The sequence below is a fragment of the Amblyomma americanum genome, chromosome 1 (genome assembly GCF_052857255.1).
Source record: "Amblyomma americanum isolate KBUSLIRL-KWMA chromosome 1, ASM5285725v1, whole genome shotgun sequence".
Classification (NCBI taxonomy): domain Eukaryota; kingdom Metazoa; phylum Arthropoda; class Arachnida; order Ixodida; family Ixodidae; genus Amblyomma; species Amblyomma americanum.
This window is the reverse complement of record NC_135497.1, coordinates 137679065-137703016: the sequence shown is the minus strand read 5'-3', so window position 1 is coordinate 137703016 and position 23952 is coordinate 137679065. Positions and strand designations below refer to the sequence as shown.

At 43.5% G+C, this 23952-nt stretch overlaps 1 protein-coding gene across 6 annotated transcripts in view; it reads right to left on the bottom strand.

Moving 5' to 3' along the window:
* Positions 1 to 942: 942 nt before the first annotated feature.
* The window catches only part of LOC144113727 (transcription initiation factor TFIID subunit 4B-like), a 121383-nt gene continuing 98373 nt past the window's right edge, over positions 943 to 23952 (bottom strand). For all 6 annotated transcript variants that reach the window (XM_077647008.1, XM_077647009.1, XM_077647012.1 and 3 more), the window contains 4 exons: positions 14078 to 14134; positions 6069 to 6179; positions 5901 to 5951; positions 943 to 3032 (listed from right to left, as the gene is read on the bottom strand). In XM_077647008.1, coding sequence (XP_077503134.1) covers positions 2925 to 3032; positions 5901 to 5951; positions 6069 to 6179; positions 14078 to 14134 — 327 coding nt within the window. In that variant the 3' untranslated portion in view covers positions 943 to 2924. The remainder of the gene's footprint in view (positions 3033 to 5900; positions 5952 to 6068; positions 6180 to 14077; positions 14135 to 23952) is intronic.

Below are 23952 nucleotides of genomic sequence, written 5' to 3'. Positions count from 1 at the left end.
TGTTGGCCTCACACTGCAGTAAAAACTGCGAGTGCATAACTTTTTTTTTTTCGACAACACAGTGCTGTTCTGTAGTAACAAACATCAATTGGCGTAGTAAGCAGCAACCTTCTGCAGCAACAAAGCAGACATATGTGCGAGGTCAGGCCTTTAGCAGAAATTTTTAGTGTGTGATGACGCTTGCGTAGTCCACAGTTTCAATAAAGTCCAGCGCTTGCATTTTGCTTTCTTCCTCTAATCTGCCATCTTTTTCACTATTTTTATGCTAAATTTACATTACCAACTCGCCCACTTTGCTATTCCCATCAATGTTAGTGTCCAAATATGGAAGAATAAGTGTGGTCGCGTGCAGCGCAGCAATAGACTCTTTGAATACTAGACACAAGAAATTTTAACTCGCATCTGGCAAATAGTTTTAGATCAACATATAAGCTAACAGTATGACATAAAATGGATAAAATAAGAAAGTGCCCAACACCAGAGGTAAATAAAGAACTTGAAATACCTGTTATGGCTGTACTACTACTGTTACTTCTGCAACAGTTCTCAAGCATTTGCACCATTAGCAACAATTACACAGAGTGCTGTGCTATAGCATTCTAAGAAATGCTGTGTAGGAGCAACATTTCAGAAGTCCCACAAATGTCGCCCTAAATGCACAACAGGAGTTTTATGCCAAAGCACTGTTTCTACACTGTGCACCACAATTTTCAGTTATTGCACACCCACACGGCCCTGAAACCACTGTGCGGTTGATGCAAATGTACAAAATGGAAGCCTACAAGACAAACTCTTGCCTAAGCTACAGCAGTCTGTCTAAAATTAAAATGGAAAAAAAAGAAAAGGCACAGGTGGGCACTTCAGTCAGAGCTGAACATCAGGCATACATAGTGGTGCACACGCACCTTCACACATCACGCTCAAGAAAGCAGTCATGAGGCTAAATGTACCATGCTCAGTCTTTATGCAGGAACGACTTTAGCATAAAAAAGTCCCATTGCAGTTACATTACACTTCAAAAACACACAGTAATTACAAATTCCTTCAAGGATCATATCCCTTCAACAATAAAATCTTATTAAATATCTCTTGAAACATGTGCATACATAAGGTTATTTCTTCTTAATTTACAAGCAACTATGAAATATAAGCTAACTATCTGGTATCAAAGGTTAACATGACGTGTTTGTGAACTAAAACAAAAGCCTTATGCTTGTGGCATACTTACATACACAGTGCACGTTATGTGTTTGTCAGAGCGTAATAATGATATTTACAAGCAGTATTCAATGCAGCTTAGTTGTAGATGGGGGAAAGCTTGACATGGCCAGTCCTACCTGCAGAAGACACTGACGAGTGCTTCCGAACAGCACCCAATAGAAAATTAAACAAGAGACAAGGTGGCGGTAAATTGGCCACAAAAAAATTAAAAGTATGAAAAAGGAAGGGCACAGTACAATCAACATACCACTTCGCCTGCATGGAGTTTACGGTTGCATCAGTCTTCAAAACCTTCCAACAACCAACAATTTTGCAAAGCCTCATTTTTTTTTCTTTTCTCCATGCACAAAAAATTTGCATGTCTTATCACAGAAGTTATGACAGCACAAAAGACTCCTGTGGAACACAAAGGATAACCTATACATCATTACATTGTAAAAACGAAAGGTTTTCACATATAAAGACATTACTATTTTCAATATAAACATATGTACAATCTGTTGGGACAGGAAAAGGAAGGAGAAGGAAAAAATAAAACAAGTTCACAGTTCTATAAGTAGACAGGAGCACTCTGCCATTAAATTTTTTTTTTTTTACAGGCACATTCTAGCACTAAATTTCTTGAGCTTGCCATGTCACTGCATACAAACAAAATAACAAAAGTATGCTCATTCATTTCTTTTCTCCTTGTTACCAGCTCTGCAACCTTGATAATACATACACAACTAAATGTCACCTTATACACATTTTTGGCAATTGGATAGACAAAAAGGTGATCATCATCGTCATCACCATCAGAGGCTTTTACATAACAAAAACCTGGCATTCACATTATTTGCAAAATCATGTGTGCTATCAAACTCCTTTCAACTGTCTACTTTTACACATGCAGAATAAAGAAGAATGCAAACAAGAAGCATAAGGTGTAAAAAATTATTCTCTTCTGCTCTTGCCTGTGCAGAATAAAAAGCAGTGTATAATTGTGTCCTTTTTATCAGACAACAAGTAGAATCATTTTTTAAATGCAGCTACCAATGTGCTCCTCATCTCGTTTTTTGCTTTCTGCTACAGTCTCAAGAGTTCACACAAGTAAGCAATTCACAGCTGCACAAAACTATCAAATAGCTCACAAAATGATGAGGACCACAACAAGAACTTTTACTATACCAAAAAACTAAAATACTATACTACACTGACAAAAACCCCCATGAGCACTGTTCACTCATGGCAACTTTTTCACTCAATAAAGGCAAAAAAATAAGGACATTTAACAGACTTCGTTCAGATTACAAGCAGCAAGTGCTAGATCTAAACAACCATCATGCATGGTTAATAACTCCTTTGAGAGTTATCTATGCAAAATAAAAAAAGCTGCAGAAAGAAACCTTTCATGAAAGATAACAGGTGGTGGCATTTTTGAAACGCAGCTCATTTCTGTGCTCTTCCCATTTTTCTTTGCACAGATTCACCCAGGCCTCAGCAACAAGAGAAAAGAACAATGCATGACCTAACAAATTGTACTGCAAACTGGGCGGCAATCAAGACATGGCTGGCGCAAGTCAACACATTCGGGCAGGCAGTGGGTGAAAAATTTTAGAAGTGTGCACTCAGCTCAGTGAGAGCTCGTGATTTCTGGAGGGGCAAGGGAAGGAGGGGGGGAAGCCACTTGTGTGTTCGAGGTGCAATTGCATGTGTGCCATTTTCTATTTGAGATAGGACTTGTAGAGCAGCGTACTGTGTATGCTGTCACGCTCTTGCTCCATGAGGAACAAAATGTCTTTCAAGTTGACTCGTTTCACTCTTGGCCGCATCTGAAAACATGAAGAGAACAGCAAGGAGTCAACCAAAAACAGCCATGCTAAAGAACTAAAATTCTGTGAGACAGATTAAGGTAAGTGGGTTAACCTGCTATTCTAGCCAAAGCAGCCAGCTGAAATGCAATCAACAAAGCATAATATGACCAGCTGTTGCTGAACAAGGCTTTGCTACAGATGAAACAGCGTAATCTGTCACAGCATAAACAATCACTATTGCAGCAAAATACAGATGTTAATGACCGATTTTTCGGACTCCGATAATTCGAACTTTACTGAGGAATCGTCACATTCCTCATAGGAATCTGTACATATTCATAGCCAATATTCTGGACCCTTGAGACCAAAAGTTTCGATTTTTTGACCCAACACAGATGGAAGTGAGCACCGCTGACACAACCAGCTGACTCTTTGCCATTGTGCAAGGCACCTTCTTAGATTTTTACAACTGGATGAATTGGCTTGGATTGACATGCCGGTTTCTGTTCCTCAGTGTTGTTAATTGAGTTAAAGAGGTTCTGAAAGGGCTCTCAATAAAGCTGCGGTATGCCTGGGATGTTAAAGGATACACTCCATGATTATTCTCCAGTGAGAATTTTTTAAATGTGTTTTGTAGAAGCTGAGTTATCTGTCAAAATATGAATTTCAGTGCCGGTGCCTTTCCCTCTGCCACTTTTGCATACTGAAAGGTTGGTGCTTCTCTGCTGGCCCCACTGCCAAAGCATGTGGGAAATCCCAGGGGGGGGGGGGGGGTAGATATTCCTGACCCGCCGGAGTGACGCAGCTGACTGGCCGCAGCCATGGTAGCAGCATGACGTCTGAAAGAATCTAACTAACAGCCATCTCATAACTAGTATATGCAGGAGCATGTAATGGAGGAGGGCGCAAGCATTAAAATGTCACCAGAAAGGCTCGTCAACTTCTGCACATTGCGAGTTCTCTGTTGCATGTAGAAGTGTATTATTTGGATCCAGGTGTCCACGTCAACACAACGTAGTGATTGAGTTTATGTACTCCCGTCACAAGATGGTTCAGAGCCTCTTTAATGACAGGCTCTTCAATCCCATCGTGGTTTTCTACAAAGACGAGTGTGAGCCTGAGTGCGAAATTGGCGGATAATGAGCAGTGGTAGCGCTGCCCAAAGAAACAGACTCTGTCCTTGCCTCGCACGATGCACTACACTCTAAACACGTGTGGCCTATATGGGAGTAAAAAGGAAGTAGGTTTTCCTCTAGTGCGTACCCTTTTAAGAGCAAGGTACTCTGCCCAAGTCCCAGACTAGATTTCGATCACTAACTAAACGGATTGCTTACTATTGGCGACGGAACAATATTCCCACTGCAAAGCATAGTGACTTGATGAAGTTAGCAATGGGAGGAGGCTTTTAAACGTGGCACCAGAGGTCTCGAGGTTAGCAAATAGAGGAGACTGAAACCTCAGCAGAAATCTTTGTAAATGATAAAATTTTGCATTTTTGAAGCAGGAATTGGTTCAAGTTGCAAACCTTAAGCATTCCATGTGTTTAGTGATGTAAATCTACCTGAGGGCTTGGGCAGCATATCCTGCCCAAGGGTGTGCACTGAAGGACCGCTAGCTCCCTTTTGCAGCGGTAGCTTCACTACCAGAGATCTAGGGCTGACATTGCCATGTGTTGCCGATGGTCTTCAAGGCTCAGCCAAGGTCAAACCTTCAGTTTATAAGTTTGGAGAACTGGTGGATGGTCAATGGTCAGACGAATGGTCAAGGTCAAGCCACAGATGTCAAGGTCAGCCAAATTTTGGTTACGTGATTGACTTTGGGCTTGCTGAAGCACTTAAACGTGATGTTTACATGACAGGGCGTGATGTCACGCCATCTTTAACCGAGTACATGACGGAAGGAGTGCCGGCACGCCTAGGAAAAATTAACGGTGCTTTAGCTTTGGTTAAACCGAGTGAGAAGCAGTAGCTTAAGAATGGTTTAGCCTGGCAAAGTCTTGTTATGCTGTTCGTTGAGCGTTTCTTTGGTATTTTCCAGGCTAAACGATCGTGAAGCTACCGCTTCTCACTCGGTTTAACCAAAGCTAAAGCACCATTAATTTTTACTCCTACTCGGGTAATTCATGTTTAGAATGTAGAATGCAGCGCAGAATTGGTGACCCGTAGCCGCGTCACACATTGTGGTATTGGTGACGTGAGGTGCGGTGCGGAAATGAGAAAAGTATGACTCTGGCTAATATTATCGCTTCCAAATGAAACACGAGAAATGGCAAATTTACAATTTTTCAAATTGGTTTTTCTCAGCAAAACAGTTTCTTGAAGTTCTCAAATTTTTCAGATTGTTTGATTATTTGGACTAATTTTTGGGTCCTGCCAGGTCTGAAAAATTGTTCAGCAACTTCATATGTAAGTGAATACTTTAGCTCTTGGCAAAACCTCACCAGCATTTCAATCCAGGATGCTTGTTCTAGCAGTCTGATGATGTAAGCACTAATCTTTAGCTCCAAGTGACACAGCAGACTAATATGCTCACAAATTGTCAAGGCAGAAACAAAAACTTAACAGCAACCCACAAAGACGGTGGGAGCAGACATGCATGTCTGCAGATAAGCATCCATGGTGCGAGACTATACACACTGAATTTGATTACTAGGCTCTACTGCATTTCTTCTTAGTTCTGTCCATTACACTTTGTAAAAGAACAGCAACCAAACTGACACCAGCCATGCTGGCTCCCTAAGAAAGAATGCCCTTAGTTAATATAGCAGCACTAGGTGTACATACAGATGCATTTCTACTATACAAGATATGCCACTGCGTTTCTTGGTCACTACATTCTACCAGATGACCGCAAAAATGGTTGTGCAAAAAGGAAAAGTTTACTTACTGGAAGTTTTGAAAATGAGTTGGTGAGACCTGAACCGGCGCCAAGGCCAGCCTAAAAATTGGATGAAAGCAAGAGTGTCACTCATACCATAAAAAATAGGAATACCTGAGCATTAAAGATTCTGGATTGTCAAAAAAGACGTGCAAGACACTAGCAGCTCTAACTCACCCCTGAATTGCCACTGTTTTCAGTCTTCAACTTTTTCCGTGGTCCGATGGCCAAAAGGGCTGTCATGTTTGCTTCCCTTTGCCTCATCTCCTCCATTTCGGCTTTTTGCATCTGAAAGCCAAGATCAGTGACACTTCAACAACAATAGTCAATGCAAAATAAAACCTCATGGTGATAAGTAAGCAAAAGACTGAATCAGAGGAGAGAAGTTCTAAACTCTGGCAGTGCAGATCTTAAAGCACCAACCCAGGATACCATATAATGCAGCTGCCTCATAAAATAAAGGGCGGCATGTCACAATGTTCAAAAGGCTTCAAATTTTTTGCCCTTATTTCAGTATTAAAACAAAGGGATAATCAATTATTTCTATCCAGAATAAAAATGAAGTACACCTGTCTACTGTTCCACTGTGTTTGGTCATCTTTAATGACAGATAACCTCCTGTTTTCAGCATGCATTCAAAAATTTTTAGACATTAAGAATACAAAAGCTTTTTTTTAATGCCAAACTTGGTGTAAGTGTAATTTCTCAAAGTCTGAAGGAAGGCAAGACCTAATAAAAGTACAGTTGAGTCACGTATGGCAACGAACATATTTACTCAATTGATTTGCGAGCTTATTTTAAAAAAAATTAAGGCTTCAAAAAGAGGGTACGCAAATTACGCGAAGATTTTGTGAACGCGTCATACAAAACACTTCACAGGTCATACTGCACAATATTCACTGCATATTGCTGCCTGTATGTTGACCCCACAACTCGCATCCTCACTGGCCCCCTGAAAAACTGATGAAACACGCAACTCTCCTGCCCAGCCCCACATTATGTAGTTCACCATGGGATGACATGATGGCGCGCGCACATCTCAAGCAAATGGAGATAAAAGGCAATAAAATGGGGCCCTCAAGTGAGGCTCGGCTGACTGGCGGCAAACTGAGCAACAAACGGTTAAGCAGTTGAGGATTCAGGCGTGTGCCGGAGGTTACCGAAAGTTAACCCTCGCAACTGTACGTCCAGGAAAGTGACCACCAGTGTGAGCAAGCCAAGTAAACGGCGTGCAATTCATCGCCTTGCCACTCACATCCTTCGCAGCTGCACTTTACGACACGGGTGCACCGATCTTCCCAAACCTGCCTTGCGCGAACCCTCGAGCGTGCTGGCGGTCTGGCATAGCAGGGTGCGTAAAATATGAGTAGAAGTTGTTTTTTTTATATACACTCGGGTAGTAAATTAGGGGTGCGCAAATTATGCGGGAGCACAAGTTACACGAGTAAATACGGCAACAGACACAAATTACAAAATTTTTTTATCAACCCTGCCTACATACCAGGGTCACGGATGTCATCAAAAGCATCCCTTTGGATGTGTAGCAGACACAGTGCCCAACATTCAAAAGTGCACTCAAAACATACCAGAACTGCACACCCTGCAATGAAGACCCACCTTGTAAGTGCAGCATATTTACAAATCCTGGTTGGTATGTCGTGAGACTACAGAGTTGCAACAGGCACATGCATGAATAAGAAGACTGAACCCATCCCTACTGCCTGGCAGATGCTGGTTAAATGCCTCAGTTGTTCGACGCTACTTTTTAAAAATCTACTGCTCCTCGATAAAAACTATAGAGCTGAACTCCTCCACAAGTAGTTCAAGGGGCATATTACCCTTTAGGCTACCTTCAATACTGTCAGCGGGGAAAGCTACACACTGTACCAGCCAGGGCTTGCAAATGTGCACATGCAAGGCTCACACTTGCACAGCTGCACTTGTGATCGTGGTAATATACGTCCTCAAGATCCATGAGCGCATTCAAGAGCATGTGCGAACTGAATTGAATTCCAGTGTTTAAACGTTCCTAAGACACGTGGGCTATGAGGGACGCCATAGTGAAGGGCTGCACACCTGGCAATTCTTTAACGTGCGCGGTCATCGCACAGTACACTGGGCATTTTGTGCAATAACAGCATATGTTAAAGAACCCCCGGTAGTGCCTTTTACACTAGTGTCATTACCCTGTGCCTGTAATGAACACCAGATCCTGTCTGCTCCCACAGGAGAGATAAACGCCAATCCAGATCTGCTGCTACACAGTAAAAGCTGGTTAATTCAAACTCGGTTAATTCGAACTTACGGCTAATTCAAACTGACGCCCGGGTTCCGGTACAGCCCTGTGTATTTCAATAGGGGGGAACTCCCGACAATTCGAACAAGTCGGCATCCGTTACGGTTCATTCGAACCAAGAGCCACTGGCTAACACCGCTACTCGCAGATAGAAGTTAACCCATAGCGAATAAAACACGCTCCAAATTTACCAGAAATGTAAAACAATGGAAAAGTAAAAAAAGCCGAATGCACGAGGCTCACGAAGCCCGCGTTCTGATGCATGCCGTAGCAGGTTTTCGCCGCTGGAGCACTCGCCTACGCCGCTGATGCTTCGGCGTGAGCCGTTACAGGTTTTCGTTTAGCCAGAGTCGCGATCATGTGGCGCAAACAATGTAGTATGGCGGTTTGGGCGATGCTGGCTTTTGTTGGTGCCGCGAGTGTGAGCTACATGACAGCAGCATGGAGACATTGGAGCCCTTGAGTGACGCCAATATAATTGAGGCTGCATGCTCCCAGAAGACGGCGCAGGGCTCACGTGCGGTGAGAACAGCCGACAGTGATGAGCCCAATGGTGGCAACGAGATTATGCCACCACCAAGTGCACATGAACTAGCATCGGCGCTCGATGTTGCAGCACGCAACTTCTCTGTCAATGAGAACTCTACGTTGCGCAGGAGCTTTGAGCAAGCTGCAGATGATGCTGATGGAGTCTCAGCAGAAGAAATGCAAGCAAACGCACTTCGCCAATTACTTTTAATTTTGACAACCCTTCCCCGTAAATAAACATGTTTTCGAGCATAAATAGTGCCATATATTCCAGCACTAAAGCTTGCTGCTCACGCGAATGCATTCCAGTACTTCTTTCTGGCACATAACTGGTCGATCAATTTATTTCATTTGCCACTAGTACCGGATGAATTTAATTGTCAGAGTATACCTGCCACAAAAGTGTAGTAGTGCCTAGCTCGCGATAACGAGTCTAGATGTGACTACTCCGGGTACTACCTGCGCAGCGGGGTGCGATAACCACTCATTGTAGAGCCCATTCGATAATGCGAACTTCGCTCAGTCTGAACAATTTTCCGGTCTCCTTTGAGTTCAAATTAATGAGCTTTCATTGTATTAATTAGTGCTCCTGCTATGATTACACCTGCAGACTCGAAAAGTGAAAGCAATGCTGACAAAATTATTAATGTAAGCAGCATGTTTTGCAACTGTACAGCGGTTACATTGCACAAATGACTTCGTAGTGACCATTTCTCTTGCTCCCCTGTCAGAAACTGCCTTGATTTATTATCAACAAAAGAAATGACATGCCTCCTCTGATGCACACAACACGTCCTGATAACAACGTGGGTAACACTGAAAGAGTGAGTCTTTTCCTTTTGGCTCACTTTTTATCAGATTTAACGTTAATACAGTAAAAGCTCATCAATTCCACCTCATTAATTAGGAAATCCGGATAATTCAAACTGGCAGCGCGGTACTGGCCAACACTCATGTTGTCCATGGTGTCAGACACTCCCAAACTCGGAAGCTACGGGTATCGCATCGGTTAATTTGAACAGGCTCTTGAAGGAAAGCTGCATCCAGGTATGACCCACACGGCAAGCGGTCAAAAGATCTCTTCTCTAACCAAAATTGCATGATGCAGAGTCGCCCGCGCATGTCAATAGGTGCACGAGCAACTTTGTACCATGCACACCTACGACGTGCGCGCAACGGCAGGCGTGATGAAAAACAGATGGCCCCGTCTCCGGTTACAGACCAACAGCTTAGTTTCGATTTCACTTTTCTGAGCTTCGTGCTAGCCCACAACAACTGCAGCTACTGCCCGCCCATCAGACCGCCAGCCAAGCGCAGATACGCGCCATTTCGGATGCTGATCGGCGCTGCTGCATGTTTCCCTCGCTTCTGTACACATGGCTCTGCCATTCTTCCATTGCGCGAAGTCTGCGTGCTCGTCATGAGCTGTTTACTCTTTGTGCGGTGAAGCCTCCTCACAAGGGACACAGCCGCTTGTGAGGGGGCTCCACCGCTGCTACGTTGCACCGTGAAGGATGCATGGAAGGCCCTCGACATTTTGAAGCAGTTCTGCTTTGACACTCCTGGCAGTGTACAGGTAGTAAAGCATTGATGGAAATGCAAAAAATAGTCACTGCAGTGTTGTTCTCATCTCAAAAGCTGGTGACCATTGCACAGTCTTTCACCAAATATGTTCAGCGTGATGCAAGCGGTTCTCGGCAGTTTTATTTCTTTTTTTTTTTCGGAATCATTCAATAATTCGAACTTCAGATAATTCCAACATTTTTCCGATCCCTTGAAGCTTTTACTTTATATATAACAATGGGCAGCAGATGAACCAGCCAGGCATTCATTTTAACACTCGCCACTGCGTAGTTAAGCATTTACATTTTTCTCTGACTCAGTTAAGGACATGAGCATAATCGTTGTGAACTGCCGTTCCAAACAAATGCTTCTGCTAGCACATGACGTGTGCAAGCACACAAAGAAGATGTCACAGCAGCAGAAAACCAGGAACCTAGATATGACCATATCAAAGCAAGTTCTCGTATCTCACAGTTCGATCATGGTAACTGAAGCAGAGTAGCCATTCCAGCTTATTTAATACTGGGGCATAGTTGATTTTTGTGTAACTGCGACAGTACAATGAGCAAGCCACTGGTTCATAAGGCAGTGACTTACTGCCACCAAGAGCACAGTCACACATGTTTGGGATATGCATTGTCCACATATATAAAAGAATAACCAGCAAGTATGTCTAGTAGTGTGTACAGTTGTTCTCACTCAGAGGAAGAATGTACTGCTAATCGTGACATGTTTAATTCAGAGACTGTTTGTCTGTCCCATGCATTTTTCAATTAAGGCTTATAATTTAGACAATTCAGCTCTTGGTCTGGTTGGAAGTCTGAGCCTGTGTTGTCGTGTTTGTTCCTGTTCTCCTGTCGTGTCTAATTCGTGCAGTACTAACCTTTTTTCTGTCTATCTAGCTGTTGGCTATCTTCATGCAATCAAAATCACAGCATGCACCTCACGCACATAGCAAGAAGCACATCTCCACACAGCAACATCATGTGAGGAGAGACTATGGTGCAGAGGCTCTTAAAAGATGCTGTAAATTTGCACAAGTGAACTGATAGAGCATTATTTTGGTGCTGACCACATGAATGTGAACGAGCAAGCAGAGTTCTGAAAAAAAATCGGATCGGTTTTCCTTTTCTTCAAATGGCTTGGTTTGGTTTATCAGGGGTTAACGTCCAAAAGCGACTCAGGCTATGAGAGACGCCGTAGTGAAGGGCTCCGGAAATTTCGACCACCTGGGGTTCTTAAACGTGCACTGACATCGTACAGTACACGGGCCTCTAGAATTTTGTCTCCATTGAAATTCGACCACCGCGGCCGGGATTGAACCCGCGTCTTTTCGGGCCAGCAGGCGAGCGCCATAACCACCCAGCCACCGCGACGGCCTTTCTTCAAATGGCATTAGAAGTTGCTGTTATTCAGCACTTTTTAAATATGAGTGCCTACACTTCACCACCGGCAAACATAAACTGCCCATTTTTAGTTTATTCAGGATTTTCAGCAGAATACCACAAAAAAATAAAAAATAAAAATAATCTCCCCTCCTTGTTCAAAATAAAAAATAAAATCAGCTTTAAAATTTTGCAAAACATAAAGCGTGACTCATTTTAGGAAAATAGACAAGAAATTTGACACCCATACAGTTTACCATATTTTCCCAAATCAACAGTCATGGCTCTTTTTGGAATGTCTGCAAAACGCATGCTATGGGATGTCTGCCATACTCGCAGTCATCGACCAGTGGCCTGCTGCCTAACAATAAGGCACAGCACTTCTGATCAGTGCATGTTAAGAAAAAGTAATGATGGAAACTTTATCTCAAGGATCATCACCAATAGGTGGCAGCAGGGCGCAGTAAAGAGGAGTAGATTAGATGCCTAAGTGCCTCACCTAGTGAGGCTCAATGCTGAGGACATTATACAGGCAGAGCAGACTACCACAATGAGCACTGTCATGATAGGTGAGCTACAAAGGCCCCAAAGTTGATTATTCTTCAAAAGTACTATAAATACAAGTTCTGCCTTGCTTGGTTTATGATAAATACAAACCGAGCCAGGTGTTAACAATGCCATATATTTCTGGCTTATATGCTTCCATGATTTCATGGCTCCGTGAGAGCTGTACAAACATGCTTCTACCACACAAGCTGCCTGGTCTCCGAAATTCGCATCCTGGGCCTCGTCCTTCACTCCCATGGTGCATATGGCAACGACATCCAAGCTCTCCAGACCCAAGCCCAACAAGGCACCCGTCTCATTCTGCGCGTGGCGAACCGGCGCGCGGGTCTGCGAGAGCGGAACACTCTCCGTCTCACCCCAGCCTATATCACGAGCCGCACGGCGTACTCATTCCCCTACCTCTCCCTAAAGCAGAAGGAGCGGGACCGCATCAACGCACTCCTCAGGAGCTGCATGAAGGTCGCCCTCCACCTACCCCCCACCAACTCTACTGCCCGGCTCTCAACCTCGGTACACACAACACATTTGAGGAGCTGGCAGAAGCCACCCTAACAGCACAGCTTATCCGCCTGTCGGGTACCACGGCAGGCCGCACTCTACTCTGTCAGCTAGGCATCGCCCCGATCACCAACCCTACCAAGGGGGTTTCCCTACCTCCGGATCTACACTCGGCTCCCATCTCATCATCATCCTTCACCATCCTTGAGAACATGCACCCCGAGCACGACGGAGAACACAGGGCAGCCCGCGCCAAAGCCCTGCACAAGCTGTACGGCGACAGTTCCGAGGTAGCCTACATGGACGCGGCAGCGTACTCGTCGGGCTCCCGCATGGTCCTCGCCGTCGCTAATAATCAGGCCCAATTAATCGCATCAGGATCCGTAACCACAGACTCATCAGAAATTGCAGAGGGTGCGGCCATTGCGCTCGGTCTCATCTCCACCTCTGCCCTCAAAATTATCTCAGACTCAAAATCCACCCTGCCCAATTTCGCCAAAGGGCTGATATCCCGCACCACGGCTCGATATCTACGCTTCTGGCACCCCACCCACCCAGTAACCCTTATCTGGACCCCTGCACATGCAGGCCTCCCAGCTAACGAGGAGGTCCACTCCCTCACCCAAGGTCTCACTTTCCGGGCCGGAGTTGGACCTCCTCCGCCATCCCAGGAGCATCTGCTTAGGTTCAGAGATATTCTTACCTACTACCGAGATACCCGGCGCGTTTACGCACCGCCGGCTCCCTCCCTAACCTTAACCCAGGCCTCCAACTGGCGCCGACTCAAAACCCTAACTGCTCCCTACCCTATTCTCCTTCATGACCGCTACCCCGATCAATTCCTCTCTTCCTGTAAGCTCTGCGAAAAACCGGGAGACTTTCTTCACGTCCTCCTCACATGTCCTGCCTTCCCACACCCTCCATCTCCAACCATGGCAGATCCATACTGAGACTCTCCTGGCCAGCTCCGCTGTTGCTGACCACAGCAGGATAATTACCGACGCCCTGAAGCGGATAGGCCTCCAAGGGTTGTCCTTTGCCCTGCAAGGGCAGCCCCTAAGGTTGGCCTCGTGCCATGTTAGGGGGTTTGCCCCCCTCTGTATTGCTTGGCAATAAATGTTTTCCACCACCACGAATCTAAAGTACAAGATCTGTTTAACATAATGTACCATATAAGGTAAGGCAAGAAATAGTAGCAATACCTAAGTTTTTCCACTCATGTTAAGTGAAGTAACCAGTAATTCAAATATCATCCCACATATGTGCAACAACATTAAAAAAAAATGAACAGGTCAAGTGCACATGATCATATGCCTAGTCAATGAACGATAAACAAAACAAAAATGTACCTCTTTAGCCTTCTGTTTCAGCTTCAACTGCTCTGGATCCTCCATTTTTGAGCGACTCTGCAAGAAAAGGCAGGAAAAGCTGGTTAGATCTGAGAACACCTCTAATATAGAACTGACCCAGAAAAGGCTTTGAACCCAGTTAAACAACAGGCAAAAATAATTTCAGTGATTGAACAATGCTTAGATTCAGCACTTTCCCCAAGCAACAACTGCATGCCTTTCTGCGTGTAATGTATACATGGTGTGCATCAATGCAGACCTGCTGTCAGAAGTTCATGGAAGGCAACATTACCGAAAAATTCCAATTTATTTGCAAACAGGCCGCACAGCTTAAGACTTAATGGTGCACTATGCAGTTTGCACATGCATAATTAGGCTCCATGTTCTCGTCAGACCCGAGCAAAAGTTCGGCCTGTCAGCATTAATCTAAATACATATATCAAGCCCCCCGATGGTCCTGTGAATGTACACACAAAATCTCACAGCCGTAGATCCAGCAGTTCCCTTAAGAGTTTTCTCTATGCCCTCTTCTACGGGACACTGGGCCTACATAAACATGCAACAATGTTTTATGGCGTATATTTAGTTAGATACATACAAGATAAACGAGAGAATGCATATTTAAATCAAAATTCCAAGATATCTTATGGAAAACCACACAAGACTTGGCAGCTATTTGGCCACTGGAAGCAGAAATCTGGTTTAGACAAATCAACCAACTTGGAAGACTGCTCAGAGCACCCCTATTGTTTCACACTTGAAACGCTTACTACGTAGGAGCATAGTGAGTACTCTCTGAATTCCAATGGCATTTAAGCTGCAAGAGTGATGCGTTTTTTAAGTATTCCATAAAACACAAATGTGCACTATTATGCACACGAGGTCTCATGAGGATATATTTTACAGCATGTGATCAAAGATAGTGATTAAATTAAATTGTTTTGTTAATATATCACCTTCCATAAACTTTTGACTATCAGTGTACAAGTGGGCAGAGAGGTAGCCATAAATTATGATCCTGAAATGCTTTCATGCACAGTTTTGCTATAAAATTTTGGTCTAAATGGTGTCTTGAGATTGCAAAAAAGCATGCAGATAGTTGAGCGTAATAAATCTAACAACAATTTCAGAGCAAACTTGCAGGATCATGGCTACATCACTGCAAAACAAGTGTGCCACTTAAGAGGGTTCAAAAGTGCAAGCACCCATACATGTGCACTTTCAGAAGCTCTAGCGTGTCCAGATTTGGTCAAATTTTAATGAGAGTTAAGGCAACGCTTTTAGTTTTAGTAAAGCGAAGAAATTTTAAGAACAAATTTTTTATTAATGCTTTAATTCTTACAAAGCATAGCCAAATATCCAGAAAAATCGTAATTTTAAGCATGCCACTTTTTCTTGTCGTCTTCTGAAAATAATAAGCTAACTACCAAAATTTTGTCCACAAATTTCCCCCCTTTTTCTTTCCGCATTGTTAAGGCATAATTTTCATCCATACTGAGCCTGTGGATTGCATTTTGCAGGCTCTGAAATTGTTGCGTATATTTTCTGTGTGGATTTAAAATTCGCGGCAACTCATACAATGCGGCTTCACTTGGCGCTGGGATATTTTCAAAATACTGTACTCTTATCGCCAACCTCTTCTTCGGCCGTGTTCACTGTGTTCATGTGCGCGGGACTTCTCGGATTGGGGCTTGAATAAACTTGGCCTTTTTTTTTTTGATTGGGCTGTACTGCTGTCTTTTTTTCCCCCCTTTTTGTGCAACCATGCACACTTTCAAATTGTTGGGTGAGGGAGTGAAACTCGAGGCTAATCGACGCAGATGGTGTCCACTTACTGTACACGTGTGCATAGTCTCTGCAGAAAGCTACTCGCGTGTTTGTGTGCCCCCACTCTCCAATTTTGATAATCGCATACCATGCTGCCTCAAAAAAAAAAAAAACAATTTCACACAGAAACGAACAGAAGCAACTCAGTCAATACAGCAGAATGTAAAAGCATGTATGGTGAGGCAGGGCTACGACGCAGACGATTGGCATACATCAAACCTTCCCCTAAAACTAGAGGAGGAAGGTAATTTTCACTTGCGAAGGCTTAACACCTACATGGGTGACCAAAACCAACTGGGAGGGGGCACGACAGGATGAAGCATGGATAACATTCTTGGCCAGCAGATGAGTGGGGATGTTTTCGGCCATCGCGCTGAACAAGAAGCGCTGCACTTGCACCAGAATGAAAACCTTGCACACTTTGCAACAGTGTGATCATAAGACGCAACAGCCAAAAAAGTGCCATGTTATAGTTCGAAGGTGCACTGTCGGGAGCACACTTAAGTCCAGCAGACAGGTGCCAGTTTTTCAAGAAAAAAAAGAGTGTGTGGGCTCCACAACCGCCATCGAACTTTTCCTTCTGTTCAGATTTTATTCTCTTTTATTTATTATTTTCAAATAAACCAATACCAGCTTAGTTCTAATAAAGCAGCACAATTTTACGAAGCTGAATTATGTTAAGAAAGCACTTATGCAATGGTTAAATTTGTGTACAAAGCCCGTACGTGTGGTAGGCGTACACTGTTAGTACATTTCCAAAGCATACCTCTCGCCTTTCCATGCTAATTTGATTTGGTTTGGTGTGAAATTGCAAACAATGAACGAAAAATTAAAGGAACTACTTCTGCAGCAATTTACTTAAATGATGGTGTAGCACACTAATTTTCTCCCAGTCCTCAAGACTCCCATGTTTTTAGTTTTTCGTCCTTTATTTTTCTTTCTTTTATTCTGAATTATGAATATGGGAGTGGCATGTGGTTGGTGACGGTGATTTGAGGCCACAGAAGGTGTGCATGACTCGCAGTAACGTCTGCAAGGTCCATAGGAACAAATGACTGAGAGCCAGCCTTAGCAGGTGGCCCTAGGTGGGGAAATGCGCTCAGAACAAGGAAATGGACTGTGCAGAAAGGCGAGGCACAGCGCCCGTTGGCACTTTTGGCGGACTTTTCAAACCAACCATGAGGGAAGAAAATAGAGATTTAGCAGAGCGCAATCTCGGTTCCTAGGTTACTCTAGGCACCAGCTGTCACGTGCAGCTGGGTCCACGCAGATGCAGATCACGGACTGCTACGCTAAAGGCAAGCAAAAGAACAAAATGAGAAAGAAGAGCTGTAATCGGCGGCTCAGGAGTGATTACTAAGCATACCAGAAAGTTTATTCGAATCATCACCATGGTGCACCTACGCATCAGTATAAACCACGGCCTTGGCACAATGAAGCATGCACGGGTCTGGATGTATGTCCAATTCTTACAGGCGCTCTACAACATTGCCAGGATAGGTTTGCTCAGCGATTTCTTGGCTGTCCTCCATTTTAGAAGTTTTCTTCAAAGGTTGCTAGAGCAAATGGTTATTTTGCACATCGATGATATAATCAGGTTCGCGAACTAGAAAGCCATGGCTCCTGCTTCGGTTCACGAGCTCTGGTAGCAAGCAGTGAATTAAAAATTGTTTGAACCGGGGCACCATCTCGCCCTTCCAAAAGGGTTTATCTCTGGATATTGCCTCAATGCTGGGGCTTTGTCCACACCACAAACAAGCACTTCTGACGGCAAGTGATATTTAGTTGACCTTGTATTTGGTACCAATAGTTACCATTGTCCTTGTTTACAAAGCACTATATGACAGAAATTTGATAAGATGTGCTCCTGCTGCATTCTTCAAAAAGTGGCTGCTGACAATAGCCGAAGGCCCAGGAAGCCTCTCACACTACACCCGCGGACAACATTCTGTGGCACTGCAGCAGAGACCAGGCAGGCCTGGCAGGCAGTTTGCTTGTTGTCCGGTCGAGGGGTGCTGAGTGGTGAAGGGGGAAGCTGGAGGGACGGTACGGGGTTGTTACTGCTGAGGAGCCCACTCCCCATGGCACGGGGACAGACTTCCATCCCTTTCCCGATTAGCCTTGGCTGCAGAGACGCAACACGGTTTTGCTCTACTTTGTACACGCGAAAAAACTAATACTTTTGTGTCACTGTGGGATTTACACATCTGGAGTGGAATATAATTTACCTCATTTTGATGATGCGTATGTGTTGCCCTCTATGAATGCAAAAAGTTAATTGATGAGTTACCTTGGACCTGGTGAGCCCTCTTAAGAAACAAAGCAGAAAAGAGAGTGAAGTTTTTTTCATTATATATTGTAAATTGTGGCGTTTAGGGTCCTGAAGTGATATAAGGGCTATGAGGGGCACTGTAGAGGTGGGCTGCAGATTAAATTATGGGAGGACCCTAGTCTTACACCTATTTTTTAATGCCTGAAGCATTAGAGGGCCCATGACGGTGAAAACTATTCGTCGAGTGAGGCCATGTTTAGAGCAACGAGTGGCGAGGAGGAAAGAGAGAGCGAAGAAAAGAGACCGAGGAAGGAAGGAGGAAATAGATGCGTAAAAGCATGCCAAGAGTGCAGAGACGAGATCAAGTGAAGAAAATAGAACGCACGCTCAAGAGGGAGGGGAGGTGGCCGGAGCAGCGAAGGCTGGACGTAGCGGGAGTTAGTGCCACAGGCGCTTCTGGCAAGTCTGAACGTGTCTGTCACAGATGTGATGGACCATGTGCAAGGAGTGTGGCTGCTCGTGTGAGGCAAAATGTATATATAAAGTGTTCCTGGATAAATGAACCTTGCATGTGCCATGAAATCGTGTCATGCTTACGAATTGCTGTCAGATCGAGCCATCGATCACCTCAATTTTTTTTTTATTTATGAACAGATCTACACCACATTTTCACAGTTAGTACGGTTTCATGTGTGTGTGTAACCACCGCGTAGGCTGAGTAGTTAAGGTGCTCGGCTGCTGACCCGAAAGACGCTGGTTCGATACCGGCCACGGTGGTGGAATTTCAATGAAGGCGAAATTCTAGAGGCCCGTGTACTGTGCGACGTCAGTGCACATTAAAGAACCCCAGGTGGTCGAAATTTCCGAAGCCCTTCACTACGGCGTCCCTCATAGCCAAGTCGTTTGGGACGTTAAATACCCATACAATGAAAACAGTTTCTGCCGATTCCAAAACTGCAAACAGTTTCCTCTTGCAGCAGACTGTTTTCGACATATCAATGAGAGTATGTCTTTTGTTTACAGTAAGCTTGGCCAGGAAACATTACATCTTGTGCAGAAGATTTCAATTTATAAATGACTTAGAGTCACCAACATGACGGAAGCCAACAGTCACCGAAACTAAGGAGCATAGCGGCAGTTTTTTAAAAATTTGTGGTGCTGATTACTCAGAAATTAAGTGTTCTAATTGTATGGCTTAAAGATAATCAATAAGAAAGCAGAAGAAGAAACAACTACATGCCGCCGGTGGGATCCAAACCCATGACCTCTGAATTTTGAGTCTGGTGCTCTATCAACTGAGCTACGGTGACGGCTGTCCAATCTTCTGCTTACGGGGGCATTTATGCGTAGTGTAAACAAACCTTGAGAGTGTTCACCAGCACCACCGTCGTCCATAGCAGCAGACGAAGTACGTCCTGTATTATTGTGAGTGCCACATAGGAACGCGATCGAACGGTGAGGGCGGAAGCTGCGCAAGAATCGTTTTATGCTATCTACGACACCAAGACTGCTAGATTCGAGGCGTTGGTTAAGCTACTGAGCAGACAAGGGAAGAAAAAGAGGTACTTGTTATGACATACATGAAGGAAGCAAACAGTCACCGAAACTAAGGAGCCTCTAGAGGGGATGTTTCTTTTTTTTTTTAGTTTACGATGTTCATTACTTGAAAATTAAGTGCTATCATTTTACGGCTTAAAGATGACTGATAAGAAAGCAGAAGAAAAAACAACCGCATGCCGCCGGTCGAATCCAAACCTACAATCTCTGAATTTCGCTTCCTCTGAATTTCACTTTTGCTCTACCAACTGAGCTACAGCGACGTCTGTCTAATCTTCTGCTTTCAGGAGTATTAATGTGTAGTGTAACAAAGAGTTCAAAAATTCATAAATGAGCATTCTAGGACGATTTGGACGAAAGCTAAAGCTGGTCAAACTTGACCAAGAAAATGCTCATTTTAGCGACTGAGACAAATGATTTATTTTGAAAATGTTCTGAAATAAACAATGGGTTAAATTTGGTACTATTGAAGACCTATCTTTCAAGTAAAAATGTAATTATAGTAATAGCTAATACAGTACCGGAGATATTGCTCCTCCAGAATTTTTTATTGTGTCACAAATGCAGTTTTAAGAAATCAGGGAAAAAAGTTTTTGGCATATTTTTGAAGCACCAAGACTAACTAGAACTCATTTCAGTGAGTTCTGGCTGGTTTCTGGTGTGGACGCACCACCTCCCATCGACATAATCAGGTTTCCAACAGGGAAATTGCAGGCAAACTGACTGTATGGCGTGGCGCCTAATATCCAAGATGAGTACCTTTGCATCACGACTTCCTCGAAGTTGTGGTGCGCGAGTGTCAATCTCACAACGACGCTGTAATCGCAATTGGTCCCTAAATAGCGATACATGTCCTTTGCTCGTCTTGCATCTCAAAACATTCAGGAGCAACTTTATTTCCTCAAGGTTTGTGATTCTGCGAGTAGCGGGACGCTGTTTCATGACTGCTGCGGCTGCCATGCTAACTTTGCTGGAAGGTTGGTTCTATCAAACCGTTGCTGGGTTGGTATGATATAGTGATTCTTTCCCAAATTATTTTTTAATTTTTAGTTAGGCATACTGTCAGCCTAATTAGGCTCTTACAGGAGCGGGCAAAATAATGGGACAGTTATACAAAACAATAGCATATCCAGTATAACATACACAAGACACAAAACATGTGCATTGCAGCAGGATAGACAAATCTAATAGGCTGATAACAAATATGCAGTGTGTTAAGATACCATCGACTGTCAAAGTACATGCACATCGCTATACACGTTCCTTTGGATGCAACTAAAACACTGGAGAGAATGACGAAACCACGAAGAGATACAATACAATCAGGCCAACATGATAGCCAAAAGGCACAGGTAAGAAAAAACACTCGCGGTGAATAGCTCGAGACATTGCAAAAGTTTTTTTTATTATTGTAAATTCTGTTTTACAAAGAATGACTTTAGTTTTCCAGAAAGATATGAATTCGTGATGCAGATTATTCCATTCTTCAATGGCTAACGGGAAAAATGAGAATTTATATGTGTTGAATCGCGCAGAGATGGGTCTAATGCACTTTTCATGGTTTAATTGCTTTGAACGATGACAAGGTGCCTTGATGTACTGATATTTATCAATTCTTATACGATCGTTGCAAAGAAGAAAAGGAAACTTCATCGAAGCTACGCGTCGCCGACAAGCAAGAGTAGGGACAAGCGCTTTAGCTCGCAGGGAAGATATGCTGTAATTGTATGAGTAGCAGGAATAAATAAACCGAAGGGTCCTATTTTCAATTTTTTCTAGTTGTTTTCTGAGGTATGATTGATGAGGGCTCCAAATGATGATGCCGTACTCAAGGATGGGCCTTATGAGTGTATTATAGGCTGTTAGCTTTAGATGAGGAGGAGCTGCCGACAGTTTTCTACGAAGAAAGCTAAGCTGTTTGAATGCTTCTGCACACGTGTTGGTTATATGAGTGTTCCAGCTTAGCTTGTGGGTAAATGTTTTGCCTAAATACTTCACCGTATCCATCCTCATTATGTTAGATCCTGATAAATTGGTTTGGTTTATGGGGGTTTAACGTCCCAAAGTGATTCAGGCTATGAGAGACGCTGTAGTGAAGGGCTCCGGGAATTTTGACCACCTGGGGTTCTTTACCGTGCACTGACACTGCACAGTACACGGGCGTCTAGAATTTTGCCTCCGTCGAAATTCGGCTGCCGCGGCCGGAATCAAACCCGCGTCTTTCGGGTCGGCAGCCGAGCGCCGCAACCACTCAGCCACCGCGGCGGCTTCTAAATATTATAAACTTGAAGATAATAAACTTTGGTCACTGGGCTGTCAAAGGCATAGCAGCGCCTCAGTAAGCGAATAAAGATTGGCAATCAAATAAAAATAAAAAGTAAGAATATACAAGAGGCACTTTTTCATGAGTAAATGAGATGCAAGACGATTTGTTGATATTAATTTCCATTCCCCATGTTTCGCACCACCTGGCAATGTTATTTACAGAAGAATTTAATTTTAACTGGTCATCCGGTGTACGTACTGTAGTGTACAGAATGCAGTTGTCAACGAAGAGCCTTATTGTTTACTCCAGGTTCAGTGCAGGCATGGATATCGCCGATATATATTAGGAAAAGGATCAATCCCAAGACCGGGGTCCCTGTGGGGTCCCTTTGGGACCCCGGAGAAAACGTTCAGTCGTTCGGATTGTGCATTGTTCATTTCAACATATTGCGTGCGACCTCTGAGGTAAGATTTTATCCAGGTTATTACTTTTGAGTTAATGCCAATAGTACGAAGCTTGTCGATTAATTTAGAATGTAGGACACAATCAAATGCTTTCCTAAAGTCACTCCGAATGGCATCTGCTTGTTGAAGCTGGGTATCGATCACTTTTGCAAAATCATTTGTTATTTCTAGGAGCTGAGTGATTGTTGACACTCCTTTTCTGAAGCCGTGTTGTCTGCCGTAAATTAAGTTATTTTCTTCTCAATATGTTGTGATGGATTTGTTGATTATATGCTCCATTAGCTTGCAGCTGCAGCTAGTTAACGAAATTGGTCTATACATATCTACAGACAGCCTGCTGCCACTTTTGTGAACTGGAATGGCCTTTGCACACAGTCGGATGGAAGGATGCCAGTTTCTCAAGAAAGTGTAAAAATTTTGTGCAAAAACGGGGCCAATTGTTCCGCGTATCGCTTCAGAAATGTATTTAAGATGTTGTCTGGACCAGGACAGTTTTTGACATCAATCTGCAAAAGCAAGTTCACTATACCTGTCTCAGTAATCACAATATCCGGCATCAGTGATTGTGGTTCACTTATGGTAGCGCTTGTAGCAAGCTCACGAGTAAATACAGACTGAAAACATTGATTGAAAGAATTTGCAATAATATGGGGGTCTGTAACTACCATACCGTCTATTTCCATTTGTGATACACGGGGCTCAGGGCTCGATAAATACCGCCAGAACTTTCCTGGATCGCGAGTAATAAAATTAGATAAGTTGTTGAGAGGAGCGTTTCCCGCGCGGTCTTAATTTCCAGTTTTAGTTTGCTCGCAAGTTTGCTTATCTGAAAACTGTTTCCTTTTCTTCTGCGCATTCACTGTAGTCTTCGTTTCAGATGAATGATGGTACGTGTAATCCACGGGGTTTTCCTTTTTATTCGTTTTATCCTTGTAGGTACAAATTTTGCCTCGCACTGTGTTATCGCTGCTTTTACTTGTAGCCGTAGGTTATTTACACTAAGGGATTCTGCACAAGAAAAACTATCGAGGATTGTTTCTAGATGATCTATAATACCTACATCATCTGCACTGCTGTAGTCTTTAATAGTGACGAAAGAGCTACTGTCATTACGGACAGCGTGGTGGCGCAGGGGAGGGAAAGTAAGAAAAAGCAATTTATGGTCTGAAATCCTGTATTCCACACTAATTACAGGAGAGAGAAAACCAGACACAAAGGCTAGATCTAGTACACAAATAGCTTTTACTTGGACGCGCGTTGGCTCATTTACTACTTGAGATAGTGAAAAACTAAACATTATATCCAAAAGCTTTTCGCAGTTACAGTAAAAGCTCGTTAATTCGAATTCCACGTGGCCTTCAGGCCAATTTGAATTAACCAAAATTCTAACTAATGAAAGTGAGCAAAAATGGACGCGTTTGATGACCGGAGGGCACGAAAAACATTTATTTAGCAAAACAATCTGTTATCATCTTCTGCTTCTTCTTTC